This window comes from Silene latifolia, chromosome 6 (genome assembly GCF_048544455.1).
Source record: "Silene latifolia isolate original U9 population chromosome 6, ASM4854445v1, whole genome shotgun sequence".
In the NCBI taxonomy this organism is placed as follows: domain Eukaryota; kingdom Viridiplantae; phylum Streptophyta; class Magnoliopsida; order Caryophyllales; family Caryophyllaceae; genus Silene; species Silene latifolia.
This window is the reverse complement of record NC_133531.1, coordinates 2988767-3007181: the sequence shown is the minus strand read 5'-3', so window position 1 is coordinate 3007181 and position 18415 is coordinate 2988767. Positions and strand designations below refer to the sequence as shown.

The following is an 18415-nucleotide window of genomic DNA, read 5'->3' as shown; positions in this document are numbered from 1 at the left end:
AAAAATGTTCGTAAATCATACGAATGGTTTATCGGGCCAGATAAAGCAGCCACACAAATTTTGAGAAACAACGTAGAACATTTGAGGGTGCCGATACGCCATAAACGAGTTTCGAACGAAAATTAGGTACGACTTAAAAAGAGATGAATACTTGTTATTTAGAGCTCAAAATCGAATACAGTAACTGATGAAGCGACCTTTGACACATGGTAGAAAAACTGGGAGGAAAAGAAACATGACCCTGTACGACATCCCAAACGGCTCAAATTTAAGTTTATAATACACGGTTTTTAGGATTTCAGGGTTCCAGAACAAAAATTTCCGTAAATCATAAGGATGGTTTATCGAGTTTGATAAAGCATCCACTTAAATTTTGAGAAGCAACAGATGACATTTGAGGATGTCGGTACGCGATAAACGAATCTTGGACGAAAATTAGGCACAACTTTAAAATAGATGAATACTTGTTATTTTGGGCTGAAAATCGAATACGGTAACTGATGAAGCGACCTTTGACACGTGGTAGAAAACTGGGAGGAAAAGAAACATGACCCGGTACGACATCCCAAACGGCTCAAATTTAAGTGTATAATATACGGTTTTCAGGTTTTCAGGGTTCGGAACAAAAATGTCCGTAAATCATATGGATGGTTTATCGGACCAGATAAAGCAGCCATACAAATTTTGAGAAGCAACAGAGGACATTTGAGAGTGTCGGTACGCGATAAACGACTCTTGGACGAAAATTATGGACGGCTTAAAAATAGATGAATACTTGTTATTTAAGGCTGAAAATCGAATACGGTAACTCATGAAGTAACCCTGACACTTGGTAGAAAAATTAGGAGCAAAAGAAATATGAGCCGGTACGACCTCCCAAACGACTCAAATTTAAGTATATAATACACGGTTTTCGGGATTTCAGGGCTCCGAACAAAAATGTCTCTAAATTATACAGAAGGTTTCTCGGGTCAAATAAAGTAGCGCCACACAAATTTTAAGAAGCAACATAGGACATTTGAAGGTCCCGATACGCGATAAGTGAGTCTCGGATGACGAAAATCGGTTACTCCTTTAAAATAGATGAATACTTGTTATTTAGGACTAAAAATCCACTACTGTGACTGATGAAGCGACTCTGACACGTGGTAGAAAAACTGTGAGGAAAAAAAAACATGACCCGGTATGACCTCCTAAACGGTTCAAATTTAAGTGTATAATACACGACTTCCGAGACTTCAGGGTTCCGGAACAAAAATGTCCGTAAATCATACAGATTGTTTCTCGGGTCAGTAAAAGCAGCCACACAAACTTTGAGAAGCAATAGAGGACATTTGGGGGTGGCGGTACGCGATAAACGAGTCTCGCACGAAAATTAGGTACGCCTGAAAAATAGATGAATATTTGTCATTTAGAGCTCAAAATCGAATACGGTAACTCATGAATCGACCTTGACACGTGGTAGAAAAATTGGGAGGAAAAGAAACATGACCCGGTACGACCTCACAAACGGCTCAAATTTATACACGGTTTTCGGATTTGACGGCCCCGAACAAAAATGTCTCTAAATTATACGGACGGTTGTTCGGGTTAGATAAAGCAGCCGGACAAATGTTGAGAAGTAAATGAGGACATTTGAGGGTGCAAGTACGCGATAAACGACTCTCAGACGAAAATCGGTTACGACCTCTCAAACGACTTAAATTTAAGTGTATAAGTATGCAACGCTGAATCGTGAATATATGTAGTTGTGAGTAGTTGTGACTCACGAGAAAATTTTTGGGTATATCGGATTATCGTGTGTATCACATCTGCTTATACTAAAAAGAACAGCCCGGTGCATGATAGTGTCCCTGTATTGTGAGGATTCGGAGAAGGGTTCCACTATAAGGGTGTAATAGGGCACGCCTTCTTTTGCCAAAATAGCAAAAGACTGTTGCAATAAATAATAAAAAAAAAATCTGAATAAAATAAAAGTTATTTCCCATTGGTTATAGTATACGATAATTTTTGTACATTTGGATTTTTACGACTCAACATGTAACTCGGGCATTACGGAGGCATCGAAGCTGCCCTATTTTCAGGTGGAAGCGGCACAAATTTGTCCATGATAGCATGGCACTCACACGATACACTAGAAACAAGTTTCAAGACACTAAGACATAACTACTTGTATCGAAACTTAGTCACTATGACACCAACTGTTTATCTGTCCATTTTACTTTAATTTGCTACCCCTTCGTCTCCGTCAATAGTTTACACTTAGTTTATTTTCTCCAAAAAATAAAACAAGTGTAAACTACTCACTGAGTAGAAAGAGTATTCATCAATTGTGTTTGGTTCTAAGTATCAGTTGGAAGCGGCACAAATTTGTCCATGATAGCATGGCACTCACACAGTACACTAGAGACAAGTTTCAAGACACTAAGACACTAAGGCCCTGTTTTTTCTGACTTATTTTCAGTTCATTTTAGTTCAGCTCAACTCTATTTAGTTCGATTTAGGTCGATTCAAATTTTCACTCACTTATTCGATTCGATTCACTCGATTCGGTTCATCTCACTCTATTCATTCGATTCATTTTGGTTCACTCCATTCGGTTAATTTCATTTCACTCCACTAAATTCAGCTAATTTCAATTTTGCGAATCTTAAACTTAATAGTTTTTATTTATATTATTAATATTATATATTTATTATTATTATTATTATTATTGTTATTGTTATTGTTATTATTATTATTATTATTATTATTATTATTATTATTATTATTATTATTATTTATATTATTATTATTATTATCATCATCATCATCATCAATTTATTATTAATTAATCATATTATTGTTATTATTATGACTATTATGGTTATTAAAATCAATAATATTCATATTAATATAATTAATACTATTACTATTATTATTAATATGAATATGAATATTAATTAATAATATTATTATTAATAACATTGTTGATTTTAATATTATTATTATTAATACCTAATTATTTTTTCATATACGAACTTTACTTTTTCACATACACCTTTTCATAACGTTCTATTTTGTACCCTTTTCACCTAAAACTGAACCAAGTGAACTCTTAAATCAATATCTTTCCATAAAACTTAATTTAATTGCTCAAATGATTTAAAACTTACAAGCGGGATTCTAATTTATCAAATAATAGATTAATTTAGTTGTTATTAATTATTAATATTATTTGTTGAGTTTTAATTAATCAACCAAATTTTATTTATTTGTTAAAGATGAAATTAGGGTCTGTCGATTTTTATTTATCTAATTAATTAAATTAGGATTTTTGGTACTTCGTGGTGGCTACCTAATCAATCAAATTAGGATGATAAACGGCTAGACTTTGAACATCAATCTAGCAAGTCGGTGCTCCATTATTTCACCTAACTAGATTGATGGTGAACCGTGGTTCATGGTGGCTACCTAGTTAATCACTCAAATTAGTATAATTACTAGTATTAATATTATTATTAATAATAATGTTCTTCTTCTTCTTATTCTAATAATATTATTATTATTATTATTATTATTATTATTATTATTAATAGTAATATTAATAATATTATTATTAATATTAATATTAATATTAATATTAATAACTATAATAATAATAATAATAATAATAATAATAATAATTATTATTATTATTATTATTATTATTATTATTATTATATTTAGTATTAATATTAATATTAATATTAATATTATTTCAATTCAATTCAGCTCCATTCCATTCGATTGATTCGGCTCAACTCCATTCATCATTCGATTCGATTGATTCGGCTCAATTCCATTCCATTCATTCGATTCGATTCAAAGACTAAAAAGGCAGAAAGAACAGGGCCTAACTACTTGTATCGAAACTTAGTCACTAAGACAACAACTATTTATCTGTCTAATTTACTTCAATTTGCTACCCTTTTCATCTCAGTTAATAGTTTACACTTAGTTCATTTTCCCCACAAAATAAAGCAAGTATAAACTACTCACTGAGGTAGAGAGAGTATTCATCAATTGTGTTTGGTTCTAAGTTTCGGGGCAACTAATACAATTATTCAGTTCGGCTCTATTATCATAAACCAAAACTCATCTAACTATAGTATTGAATTTATATGACCTATCCGAATCGAGGATAACAATGAACTAAAATAAACTGGTATTACGTGGAGTACAAAAGAACATGAATTTAGAGAGATCGAGTTATATACGAAGTACATTCTTTATAATCGGGCCCGAAAATAAAGGATTTGGTTAATTCTAGTTTTGTTGTACTATAGTTTGTTCCTTTTTGTTATGACATCATCGTAACTTTATAATCGGGCCCGGAAATAAAGGATTTGGTTAATTCATATTGATGAAGTAAGGCTCTGCTTTTTTCGGCTTAATTTCAGCCCTCATTAATGGTTCAGCTCACTTTAGCTCAGTTTACATATTTCAGCTCTATTCATCTCAGCAAATTTCAATTCAGTTCAATTCACTTCAGCCCACCTCAGTCCTGTTCAGCTTTTTATGCTGCCGAGTTATTGTACAATAGTCATTTATTTTACATTTTTACATTCTCTTTTAAGGTAAGTTAATGTACATTTAAATTACAACTAACTCTATTGTTACTCTTTAACTACCGGCCATACCGTAATATAAGTGTTGGGTGTTAGACCTAAGGTGGCTAGTTGGCTACCCATTTCATAGTACTATAAGTTAATAAGTTATGCTTCGCCGTATATAAGTACTCTACCCTTTAGTATAAGTTATACTCCGCAAGTGTTTTACCCAATTCTATTACTTTACTCGGCTGAATATGATCGAGTATATTAATATAAGTTATACTCTGTACACATGACCCTGTTCTTTTAGGCTGAAATTGATTGAACTTACTCGGCTGAATAAGATCGAGTATATTAGGCTGTACAAAATTATCAAACAGAGATCATAAAGTTAGCAAATTTTGGTAATCTCACAGTAAATCGATGATAATGTTTAACTATCACTTTTTCAGGAAATAAAAGTCTAACTTCCCAACTTTTATAATATCTTTGATAGTTTTGCTACATACAGAAAATGAAGAAAAGAAACACGACAAATGAAGAGAAACGAAGATTTCTATTGTGGAATTTGAATCCTCTCTATTTCTTTCTCTTCATTTCCTCTTTAATACACCCATATTTTAATATATTTCTCTCTTCCTTTATTAAAATTATATTTTTATGAAACGATTACAAGTATTAGATCATTAGAAGAATTAATTCGAGATGTTTATATCCATTTCTTTTAAGGAAAAGGAGAGAATTCGGACCGTTATACGATGATACTTCCTCACATAACAAGTACCAACGGGCTTACGTATATAGTGATGTAATAATAAACGATGTGTCAAAATTTCATATATGCATACAATTTCATAATTAAAAGGCCCAATAGTATAAAGCCCAAATTCCAAGGCCCAATAATAAAAATCTAAACCATATGGTCTATAATTTTACACGCACTATGCTTCTTAGTCAGATAGTGTAGTGTAGGTCTCTATACATATATGGATATATACACTTCACTTCCACAAAATGTAGATCATAATAATAAATAGCATTGCTTGATCTTTGTAGTAACATTCTAAGTTGTAGTACTTCTAATCGAAAATGAACCAAAATCAATGTGTTCCTAATTGGGACTTAGATAATGGTCGTCCATCGACAATTCAACAACCACCACCACCAGCACCGACGATAATTACTAGGTCACTTACCTCTCATTCTCACTCTGCTTCTTTGTCGGCTGGTCATGATACATCTATGTAAGTTCTCGTATATATATATATATATATATATATATAGACATCGCATAATCTATAATTTTACTAATTTATTCCTCTATCGTAAAACTTAATTGTCATCATAAATTACGTATGTAATCTTTTGTGTTTTGATCGATCACGATTCATATTCAATTTTGAAATTAATGTGTTGTTATAATAATCTAAACTAATAATTATTAAGATTTAAATTTCAATACATAATAGGCAAGATTATGAGATGGCGGAACTTGCATGGGAGAATGGACAATTAACAATGCATGGCCTCGGGCTTCCTCGCTTTCAAAGCAAAAATAACATAGGAGGTACGTGGTCAGACAAGACATCTACACACGTCGGTGGTACTCTAGAATCAATAGTTAACCAAGCAACACACAAACTGCCTTTACCACTTACACCAATCATAGGTTTATGTGAATATGACGATGACCTCGTCCCATTCATCAACCCTAACACGATCCACAAAACCTCGGACCCAACCCCAGTATCCATGGCACCGATGGATGCCCTAGTTCCTACAACGAGCACACCTGGCAAGACCGCCACAGCCAGCAAGGCCATAAATGGGTGCTCCACGCGCGTGGGGTCCTGCAGCGTGGCAGGAATTAGTGTACCGGGGCACTCGGATTGGAGCGTGAGCGTATCAGGGAGTGACAAGTGGCGTGGCTCGAAAAGAGGGCCAGATGACACGTGTGAGCAATTAAGGAGTATGACAAACAATGAAATGACATCCACATCGTTAGGGGTGTCTTTGGATAATACTACTACTAGGACAGTTACATTTGATGATCGAGAACATGATTCTGTTTGTCATAGCAAACCTCAGGCAAGCCTAATCTTACCTTTTTATTTTGTTTCTTCTTTTTTCTTCCATTTAATGCATGCATGTGCATTTCTTCCTTAACTTGATATATGCGAGACATTTTCCATTATTTAATGCATGCATACGTGTTTTATAATTTCTGGATACTTATTCAATAAATATACTTTAGTTAAATGAGAGCTACATATAAAAAGAATTCGCCGTATTTTACACCGATATTATTAAGGGAAATGATAAATACAGCCCTGTATTTAAGGAGCCATAAAAAGAAATAAATTCTTAATATTTATATTAATTGCATTGAGTAATGTGTAATTTAATTCTTAATTCCTAAGTTACCTTATATAGAAGGTATTAAATGTTTAAATACAGCTCCTATATTTAACATTACCCATTATTTAATGATATGTGTGTAAATACGAGTATATCCACAATTATTAAACATATATGGATATATATTAAATTTTCTTAAGTAAAAAAATCATCAAAGTGATAATTCGCAAGAATTTAAACAAATTAATTATGGAAAATTATATTCACATTTTTTGTACAATTGATCTAAAAACTTTTCAGCACAACTACTCGTATCTACCCAACCTTATACAAACTTTATGTATAACTAATATAATACGAAGTAGCTTAGATTATCTAACTTTCTTAAATAATTTGTTAATATAGAAAGACAAAGTTGACGATGAGGATAATCAGACGAAAAAAGCAACTTCTTCAGCAAAAAGAAGTAGGGCTGCTGCTGTTCATAATCAGTCCGAAAGAGTATGTTCTATCTCTTTTTCATACCATGTAATTTTCTTTGATATATGTTCTTCTAATGTTTCAAGAAGTATTATGTTATTACTAAAATTAAAATGCATGCGAAATATACAATAAGAATATATGGTCATGATTTTTGTGAAAACATTCATCAACTATATAGTATCAATTAACATGTCTTTTAAAAGTTTTTACATATAAAGGACTACTTTTGAAGATGAAAAGTCAAATCTCCAACATTTGTGGGATACATAAAAAATATCTTGTGCAAAAATGAAGTATTATTGGCTTTTACCCTTTTCATTAGTAACTAAATTATATATTAGATGTACTACCAGTCTACCACCAGTTGAGTTTTATAATAAAAATTTTGGGTTTTGTTTTAAAAATTGTGAGTTTTACCTTTAAAGTTTCTAAATTCATTCAAAACATTAAACTCAAAAAATTACAATAAAACTCAAAAAAATTACATATAAGCTTAGTTAAATTTGGGTTTTAACGGAAAAAAAATTTAAATATAACTTATAAACTTTAATAAGTTCAGAAAAAATACACATATGCTTAAAAATAAATAAAATTTAAGATAATAAGCCCAGGAAAAATACACATATGCTCAAAAATAAATAAAATCTAAGGTATTACATTCGATATATGTTTCTTTTTCTCTCTTTCATTTATTTTATTTCTATAGGCGTAATTTTGTCACATATTTTAATTAAGTGCATAAAAATGATGTAAGAAAGAAATCACTCTGACTATTCCGTAATAAGTAATAATACTCCCTCCTATTGTATATAAACTTCCCTATTTATTTTTTCATCTATTCACAATATCTTTCCTATTTCCTTATTTAGTAAAGTTTTATACTTATTTTAATCACCTTACCCCACAACAATACCCACCTCAACCCACAACAATACTTATTTTAATCAACTTACCCCACAACAATATTTATTTTAATCACCCACCCACAATAATACCCCACAATACCTTCCCTCTCTCCAATTACCAAACCCCACTACAATACTTTACCTTATTTTAATCAATCTCCTTAATTCTGTGCCCCCATGAATAGGGAGGTTTATCTAGAATAGGAGGGAGTAGTAAGTTTCTTAGATGGAGATAGATCATCGATTTTTCGAATGTGTAATCTAAAGACTTATTTTTGCCACAATTAATGGATACCACATTTACATAATTAATTACCACATTAGGTTATTAAAGGACACAGCGTTAAAAAAATCCAATATAATATTAAAAAAAGTAATACGACATCTAAAAAAGCAGTAAGCTTCGGTTGTCGAGACAATAATAGCGTAAAAATGTGCAAAAGTGGTCCTCTATAAATAATTATTGTGTGATTGAAATGTTGTTGTTAGCTTGTTATGTATAAATCATTGCAAGTGCATATCGGGACCTAGTCTTTACCTTATGTCACAAAAATGTCATAATTCGCTTGATTTTGAGTGCTAACAATATTGTTATGTGGTTGTTAGAAAAGAAGAGATAAAATCAATCAAAGGATGAAAACATTACAAAAGTTGGTTCCCAATGCAAATAAGGTACTCTTTTTATTTATTATTGTTTGTTTTTTAATGTTATGTCATGTTATTACTAAAAATACTCCTTCATTCTAGTCATTTGTTTATTTTTGGTTTGGCATAAAGATCAGGGAAAAAGGAGGAGTCAATTATTAGATGATAAGTGGACCAAATAGAGTGTGAATGATCATTATCAGACGTTAATAAATAGAAAGATAAACAATTTACTGAAACACTCAGAATAAAATAGATAAACAAATAACTGAAAAATACGTACTCTTCTAAAAATATTTCAGACAACTTTCCATCTACATGACAGAAAACAAAATCTTCTGTCAATGATTGTTTTTATATTTTTGTTTTGTCCTTGGGAAAAATTAGCTCAATGATTATGATTATTAGAGAATAAATCCTTTTATGTTTCTAGTGGAGTTTTATCCGAACAATTAGTCTTGCTTGTGACGGTCTCCCCACTTACCCTTCCACCGTTTCACTTGCCATTTTATCTCACGTCTCTTTAAATTGACGGATTTTATCCGTCACAAATGAGAATTTGTGAAATCCAAATTAGCTCAATGCTCCCGATTTATCATAAAGTGGACCCATATAGTCTATTTTCGCTAAATGGTTGCGAAAGTGCCAAATGACCAACATATTAATGGCAGTAGTTAGTATTTGAAGTTAGAGGGACAAACAGATAATAGTATAGAATAATTTTGAAAAAATTCAAAATTTCAACTTATAACTTTGAAACTTTTATCCTCAAGCGGGGGGGTGAGCGACTCTGCTAGCCCTCCCTGACTCTGCCACTATACAAGACAACTCCTGTTATAATGCAATGTAACAAGAAAAAGATACTCCAATAATTTAGATGTTTGGTCCCCTTTTAGCTGGCGTGGTCTCCGTTTTTTGCGTAGGGCTGTCCGATCTCCGAGTCGACGAGTCGTCCTCCCGGGCCAGTGAATATCATTCTAGGGAATACAATTTACGTTTTTCCATTTTCAACGTTGACATTAAGAATTCGATTCTCGTAGTACCAAAATGTAATTATCGAGTGGTATATGTAATATCGTTGGTTAAGTTATCACTATCATACTAACTCTATTGAAGTGTAAGAGGAATCTTCTTAGAGTGACTTCATTTAGTGTTAAAAGACACTAGCCACAAACATCTACATTATTGTTGTCGGATAAGGAGTGAAGAACAAGTTGATGAGCGATCTAGTGGGACTAGATCTTTATCTTAGTGCATATATGGTTAGACTATAGAATCCATCTTGGCAGTGTGTGACGATCCGCACACTTGAGCCCTTAGATTTATTTTATGCTTATGTAATTTCATTTTCCTTGTACATTTGTAGTAAGTATTTTCTTAGTAGTTTTAGAATAGGTTTCCATAAATAGGTATATCGCTATTCGAACTAAACTCAGAATTCAATGTATCCTGCTACCGGACCAAATAATCAAATTTCCTCTTTGAGAGGTCTTTAGTCAATGAAAAAAACCGCTTCTCATCCAAAAGCTTGTTGTTGCTTGTTGCTTGCTTTCAATAATCGTATTGCTTACTTTTATTGCTTTCGTGTGTCGGACTTGATAATCGTGACTAGGATTCCCGACACACACCCCCGAGACCCGAGTATCGTGCTTGTGGGCGATCCTCACTAGTACGAAGAGCCTTGTCGCTTGCATCTTGCCTAGAGAAGGGGCCAAGGTGCGCGCCACGGTCCGGCAAAAGTAGCGGACCGTGACATTTGGTATCGAGCCGGTCTTGGACGGGCGTCTGCGAGCCGCATTTGTTTATCGAGATCGAGAAAATGGGCGAAACAATCGAGGACCGAGTGGATGCCTTAGAGGACGCAATCGACGTCAAGCTTCCCAAACTCGAGGACATCGTTATGCGGATGGCTGCGAGCCTCGAGGAGTTGCAAAAGACGGTTTGTGACCTTGAGATGAAGGTAGACGGGATGGATACCCGCATCCAAGCGATCAGTGGTGCGATCCCCGACGATCGGGAGGAAGAGATCAATCATCTGCATCGGAAGGTTGAGATGTTAGAGAACACGTGTGCCACGCTCGTGAAAGCGGTGGCCAATGACGGGAAATGCAGGGAGCCATAAGGTGAAGGCCCCTCCACCTCGTGCCTACGATGGGGCGAGGGATTCGAAAGCGGTGGATAACTTTATCTTCGATATGGAGCAATACTTCCGAGTAAGTGGGCTCGACGAAGACGCGGAAGTTGTCACGGCAAGCATGTATCTAGTCGACGATGCCAAGATGTGGTGGAGGGCTAGGTACAAGGAAATCGATGCGGGCACGATTACGGTGACATCGTGGGCCGACTTCAAGAGGATCTTGAAGGATCACTTCTACCCCGAGAACACGGAGTTTGTTGCTCGGAAGAAGTTGAAGGAAATCAAGCACACCAAATCAATTCGGAATATGTGAGGGAATTCTCAGCGTGCATGCTCGAGATTAGCGAAATGTCCGAGACGGATAGGACATTCGAGTTCATTGACGGGTTGAAGAGGTGGGCACAACAAGAGGTCATGAGGCAGAATCCCAAAACTCTGTCTTCGGCCATTTCGGCTGCGGAGCGCCTACTCGACTTTCACGGAGAGCGAGAGGCACCAAGAGTTGTGGCACCAACGGGGAATATGGGTGCATCACAAAGTGGGCACAATGGACAAAGGCCACAAAGCAGCGCCATTTCAGTTGGGAACAGTCGGTTCCGCTCACAAGGAAGTCAAGCCCAATCGGCGAGCACTACAAACTCGCCCTCAAGCTCGTCTTCTAAGGTGGGAAACTCTCATCGCTTCCACAACGAAGAGACCGTTCGCGTGTTTTGTGTGCAAGGGTCCTCACAAGATGGCCGATTGTCCGAACCAAGCGGAGTTCAATGCCATGTTCAAGAAGATGCCGAAAGGGGCTCAAGAACATCTTGATGGGGCGTTGGCCAACTATCACCAAGAGTGTAACGAAGACTCGAGTGATGGTGAAGACCAACCACGGATGGGCTCACTTCAACGGATCGGCGCGGGGAAATACGAAGATTCCTCCGCCAAGAAATCCAACGGGCTCATGTACGTGGACTTGATGGTGAATGGGAAGCAAGCACGAGCCTTGATCGACTCGGGCGCCTCCCACAACTTTGTTACGAAAGAGGAAGGCGATCGGTTGGGGCTAGTTCTCGGGATGCTAACAGTGCTGAAGCGGTCAATGGGAAAATGAGGCGCGTCCAAGGAGTGGCTAAGAAGGTCGCGGTCCAAGTGGGTGAGTGGGCGGGGAGCTCGACTTCACCACCGTTCCGCATGGATGACTTCAAGTTAGTACTCGGGATGCGGTTCTTTCGAAAGCATTGGTGGTATTGAAACCGAGTGACGGATCGATGCTACTAATGGGGTCTATCGTAGTGAATACGGTAGATGGCGACGAAGACAAGGGGCGATCGAATTTCGGCTATGAGGGTGATACCGATGCAAACAAGGGATGCGACCTTGAGAATGCCTAAAGGTTCGGTGGAGCCGAGGCGAACAAGACCCGAGGCTAACTACGATGCTAAGTGGCCGGGGGACGAAAGAAGAGTCTACCCCCTCACCGAGGAGTAGACAATGAGGGCGAGATGCCCAAAGAAGTAGGCCTCGTACCATCGGGGGCCGCGTCGATGTCTTGAATCGACGTCTGGTCTCAAGGGTCGGTCGACCCAAGAGATAAGGCCTCGTACCATCCGGGGGCCGCGTCGATGTGCTGAATCGACGTCCTGGTTTGCGGGTCGGTCGACCCAAGAGAGAAGGCCTCGTACCATCGGGGGCCGCGCCGAAATGCGATTCGGCGTCCGGAGATCTCACATTCCCTTGAATGCGGTCTTTGAAGTGACGAGAGACAAGACGAAGGTCCGTTGGGGCCAGTAACTTGGAGAAAGCCCGAGAGAGCACTTTTCAAGCAGCGGCAAAGTGGGCGTTCCCGAGAGACAAGGAGCACGTGGTGAACTTGGAGAACATGACGTTCGGCAGCTTCTATGTCAAGGAACTCCAGCCTATCCTTGAGGGGACGAAGAGGCCAGTCATTGTTTGGGACGAAGCGCACATTCAAGCCGAGTTGTACAAGCCAATCCCCAACACTGCATGGACAGTCAGAGCTCACCGAGGATGTCTCACTGAAGCACCGTTCAAGATTTTTTGTGTTGCCGAGGGCGGCAACAGATTAGGTGGGGGAGAGTGTGACGATCCGCACACTTGAGCCCTTAGATTTATTTTATGCTTATGTAATTTCATTTTCCTTGTACATTTGTAGTAAGTATTTTCTTAGTAGTTTTAGAATAGGTTTCCATAAATAGGTATATCGCTATTCTGAACTAAACTTGTAAATTCAATGTATCCTGCTACCAGGACCAAATAATCAAATTTCCCTCTTTGAGAGGTGCTAGTCAATGAAAAACCGCTTCTCATCCAAAAGCTTGTTGTTGCTTGTTGCTTGCTTTCAATAATCGTATTGCTTACTTTTATTGCTTTCGTGTGTCGGACTTGATAATCGTGACTAGGATTCCCGACACACACCCCCGAGACCCGAGTATCGTGCTAGTGGGCGATCCCTCACTAGTACGAAGAGCCTTGTCGCTTGCATCGTGCCTAGAGAAGGGGCAAAGGTGCGCGCCACGGTCCGGCAAAAGTAGCGGACCGTGACACAGTGGCAGAGTCAGAATTTAAGTTCAGAAAAGACGAATAAGTAATAATATAAGGTATTTTCGAAAAAAATTTGAAAAATTTAACTAAAAACTCTGAAAATATCAACGCTAGGGATTCCAACCATCAACTTAAACTTTTGGTTGAGATAGTTTCTTGACATGATATCAGAGTCATGTGACTAATAGGTCACGGGTTCAAATTTCACTAACCCCCATTTCTAAAGTGGAATATTAAGCGCTAGTTATGGGGAGGCTTGAAATTGCTTCCACACTTCGATCAAGCCCAACGGGAATTCGTGTAAGGGGCGTGTTGTTGGGCATTCGTGTAAGGGGCCGTGTTAGAGTATAAATCGATCTTGAGACTCCAACTATCAGCTTATTCGGATACTGATTAATTGTCCTTCCTCACATATATGTAGAAATTTGATATTATTTCGTCTCACTTATATTAATTATTCCTTCTTTCTTATGGTTATTCCAAATTAACCGTCCCCTCTTTAGTGAAAAAAAGAGTTGACACTCGATAACATTGAATCTAATTAAACTTAGCTACGAGCTGGGTACTTGGGTTAGAGTCGAACCGAGCATACAAGATCAGTCCCTGAACTCGCTTGTCTCATGTGGCAGGCCAAGCTGGACTGGCTTAAGCCTGACCCTAACCCGGCTCAAGTAGGCTTTCTTTTAAAATGTTTTTAGGGGGCTAGGATGGACCGGGTCTTATTTGAGGGTCTTGGGCCCAACCCGATAAAAGATGGCCTACGGGGGCGAGCTGAACGAGCCACTGGCAAGTTGGCCCAACAACACGACCAGGTCGGGCTAACACGACCAGGTAAATGGAATGAGACATATAATGGAATATAAAAGTGGGACAGAGGATCTCCACTAATCACTGCTATAATTTGGGTCAACTTGGAGATTAATAATTTCTATTTATGGAAAGTGTGTTACTCGTACTAGTTTAAGGAAAAATATAATATAATTAATGCTATTCTTGATAATAATCCCGTGTAAAGAAGGAATCATAGGCACACTTTGTTTGTACGTAAGTTTTAGGTAAGGATTCTAGATTTCTAGTAATATGTTATATGTCCAGTGTCCTAGTGTCTTACTACTCTACTACTAGTAACGTATATGATGTTGATATGCACTATTAGAGTAGGTGGTTCCGTAATCCCCCAATTAGCCTTTTTACGGATTCTTTAACTCGTGTTTTAAAGGCGTATATTAAAAACTAAAATAAATCAAATTCGCATAATTATTCCATGAGAATCTATTAGATAAACCATTGTTATCCGCTCTAATGAAATAATCTTGCGTATATTTCCTCATTTGATTTCTTAATTTCTTTTTCAGTAGATTAAGTTATTGGGTAACTGAGATCAGTTGGTTAGGTTATATTAGTGGTTAAAATGACAGTATTGCGTGCATATATTTTACCAACAAGTCTCTCATTTCGTTTTATTTTGATAGGTGGACAAAGCTTCAATGCTAGATGAAGTGATAGACTACATGAAGCAACTCCAATCTCAAATTCAAGTGTTTAATACGATGCGTTTACCACAAATGATGATGCCGCTAGCGCTCCAACAACAACAACTACAACTGTCTCTAATGGCCTCGATGAGCATGCCAATGGGCATGGGAATGGGGATGGGAATGGGAATGGGAATGAACATGGATCAAATGAATATGAACTTGAATCCGATGGGTCTACCTAATATTCCCGGGATGCCTACTCCATCGGTCCTAAATCCGGCTGCCTACATGTCCTTAACCGCTCCTACAGATATGGGAGATCGCGTAGCATCCCAACCTACTAATATGGTGCCAACGGATCCCCTATCAATGTACCTGGCAAGTCAATCCCATGTAAGTACATAATCCCAACCTACTTTCTCTAATAAGCATCTTAACATGTGCCCTTCCGACACACATTAGAAAAACCTAAAAACAAAATGTCATTATTTGTTACTTCGCGTAGTTGGTGACTTTTGCACTTTGCAGTCTACAACAATGGACGCGTACAATAGGATGACCGCAATGTGCCAACAACTTCAGCAACATCAACAACAACAATTACAACAACAACAACAACAACAACAACAACAAAGCCTGAAACACGAAACTAATAACAGATAGAGAAGACAAAATATTTATTAAAATAATATGGAGTATAAATAATATATAAGAATAATTGTTTTTTAGCAATTCGGCATTGTTTTGCCACGTATGTGTTTTGTATGATTATCTTATGTTTAGTCAAGTGATTGACTTATAAACTATATATAGGCTCTTTTTATAATTGACATATAAAATATATGTCCTCTTGTTACTTTATGTGTATATAAAAAAAATATATGTCTTCTTTTTATATCAGCAAAGTAAGGACAATAAAGTTATTGTTTTTATCTTTTGTGTGTTTTTTTTTTTTAAATTTGTTTTACGATTCTCAACAATATAGTTCTACCATGCAGTTGCGTGCAAGTATCAAACGCATTCACGTACGCACACATCCATGCACGATATTTGCTTATCGGTAAGTAACTATGGATCGTGCTTAGACCTGGTAAACGAATTTTGAGTTGCGTTTATGACCCGCATATGTAGGCCAAAATTGGGTTAAATTTAATATAAAAGTCTTTTATTTTAATTTTGTGCTATTTTTTTTAATCTCTTGTATATATTATATATTTTTTGTAGTTATAATTATTTAATACCCAAATTAACAATGATTATGATTAAATAAGTCATATCAAAGACCTTTTATACTCCGCGTTAATATTTTAATCAATATCAAATACTTCTCTTTCTTAACTAAAGGAATTATGAATTTAATTAATAGGGAATATATTTTGATAATTATTTACTGTTGATTAATATTTATAATTGTTTAAATTAAATTTGACATAATAATATATTTCGTATTTGTGATTCACATGCATAGCTTAGCTAAAACAACTATAAAGTTTTATTATTACATTAAGTTTCATAGTATAATATATAACATTATACAAAGATAATATTTTATTGTTAATTACAGTATTATATTTTAAAAATGCTTTTAATTTGCAAATTTCAAGTAATTTGGTCCATTTAGCATTCAAACACCAATCGTAGCTAAAATACTTACTAGTTTTTAATGTGTGCCCTTGATGGTCTCTTATAATCTTATAAATATTTCCTTGTTTAGGCTTTTTAATGCGTGTCATGACTTAGAAAAATTGAAAAATTATAACTTTTTCTTAAATAGTCTTTCGTAAGATCAAAATTAAAGACTTTCTTAAAAAATAGAAGTATATTGTGAAACAAAGAGATAAGTAAATAACTGATAGAGACTGAAAAGTAATACTCTCCATATCTAATTTAAATAACAACCTACTTAATAATCTTTTTTTTTTACATCAAATTTTAGTTAAGACCATTTTAACTTAAGAGTGCTCTTACTTTTTTTTTTTTTTTTTTTTTTTGGCAGCGGTAAAGAAAGCTCTTACTGTTAATTAATACAGATATGAAAATTATAGAAGGTCGTTGGAGATCTTCAAGTTAAGATAGTTTTAAGTAAAATCAACGTTATTTTAAAAGTTTTCTTTAGTTTTGTTAAATTAAAAGATCAAAAATGTGTAGACAAAAGGTGATGGTTTGGGCATTGTAAGTAGGCAACATTGGGATGCCAAGTAGCTAGAAAAGTGTTAAAAGATAGTGCATGATTCATGATTATTGGTAGAATGACATACTTAGAACATAAAGATGCAACCACAAAAAATGCATCAATGTCATTTCTTGAAAATAACATGGTCCGACTAAACCTCATAAATTGCGGCAATTGCTCTCGACTCCCACGTTAACTCGGTCTAATCATACTACAAAACAAATACTATTAGTCATTGCCAACCAAGTCATACCTTTTGTTTCAACCTTGTCCTTTCACTTGTGACTTTAATGGTTGGGACTTCATAACTGATTTATAAGGTCGGCGTACTAAAGTTGATTGGTATAAATGATAGAACTTATATTTTTGAAATAAGTGATCAGGTATTCAATCTTTTAAAAGAGAACATGTCTACCCTTAAGTTACATTCGGTTGTCCTGATTGTGTACTAGAATTTGTTCTTCAATAAAAATTATACGTATAATTATTACTAGTTTTCTTGCTCGTGCGTTGCACGGATATTAAAATAATATGTGATAAATTTCACAATAAAATGGAATATAGACATATAGTACATCGTTCATGTCTAAGATTTTATGTATGCCGCATGACCAACAAATAATTCCCGTTAACATAATATTGACATAAGAATAAAAGAGTGTTTGATTAATAAAATACTTTTTTTTAGGAAAATAAAACCAATATGAAGTTTATATATATGATACTTGGACTTGGACTGATAGTTTTTAAAATTTGTTCATTAATACCTGTTTGTTTTTCAATTGGTCAAGGAAAACAATAATATCTACTCTGCATAATCAACTCAATGATGCAACAAATCTCCTTCTTTCGAATAACAACCATAATTTAATCATTGCTGGATCAAATTGTAATTATGTAAAAACATTTAGAGGTAGTTAGAATGTTATATCTCCCGGTCAAACTATAGAAGTACGTTTGAATATGAACCAAATTCCGACGCAATACTACATGCCTAGGGCTCCTTATGACCCCCTCTCTATAGCAATAGTCTTGGTCCCCATCTTCTCATTTGAAACAAAATATTTCACGAAGACCCCCATTTTTCTTCCCTATTCACACACATGATCTAAAAC

General features: G+C 35.7%; 1 protein-coding gene across 1 annotated transcript; it reads left to right on the top strand.

The window, feature by feature from the left end:
- Positions 1 to 5561: 5561 nt before the first annotated feature.
- Positions 5562 to 16059, top strand: LOC141585975 (transcription factor UNE10). The gene is made up of 6 exons (XM_074407065.1): positions 5562 to 5818; positions 6044 to 6662; positions 7338 to 7433; positions 8927 to 8992; positions 15122 to 15520; positions 15656 to 16059. The coding sequence occupies exons 1-6, from the start codon at positions 5664 to 5666 to the stop codon at positions 15788 to 15790; spliced, it is 1470 nt and encodes a 489-aa protein (XP_074263166.1). The 5' UTR covers positions 5562 to 5663; the 3' UTR covers positions 15791 to 16059.
- The last annotated feature ends 2356 nt before the right edge of the window (positions 16060 to 18415 follow it).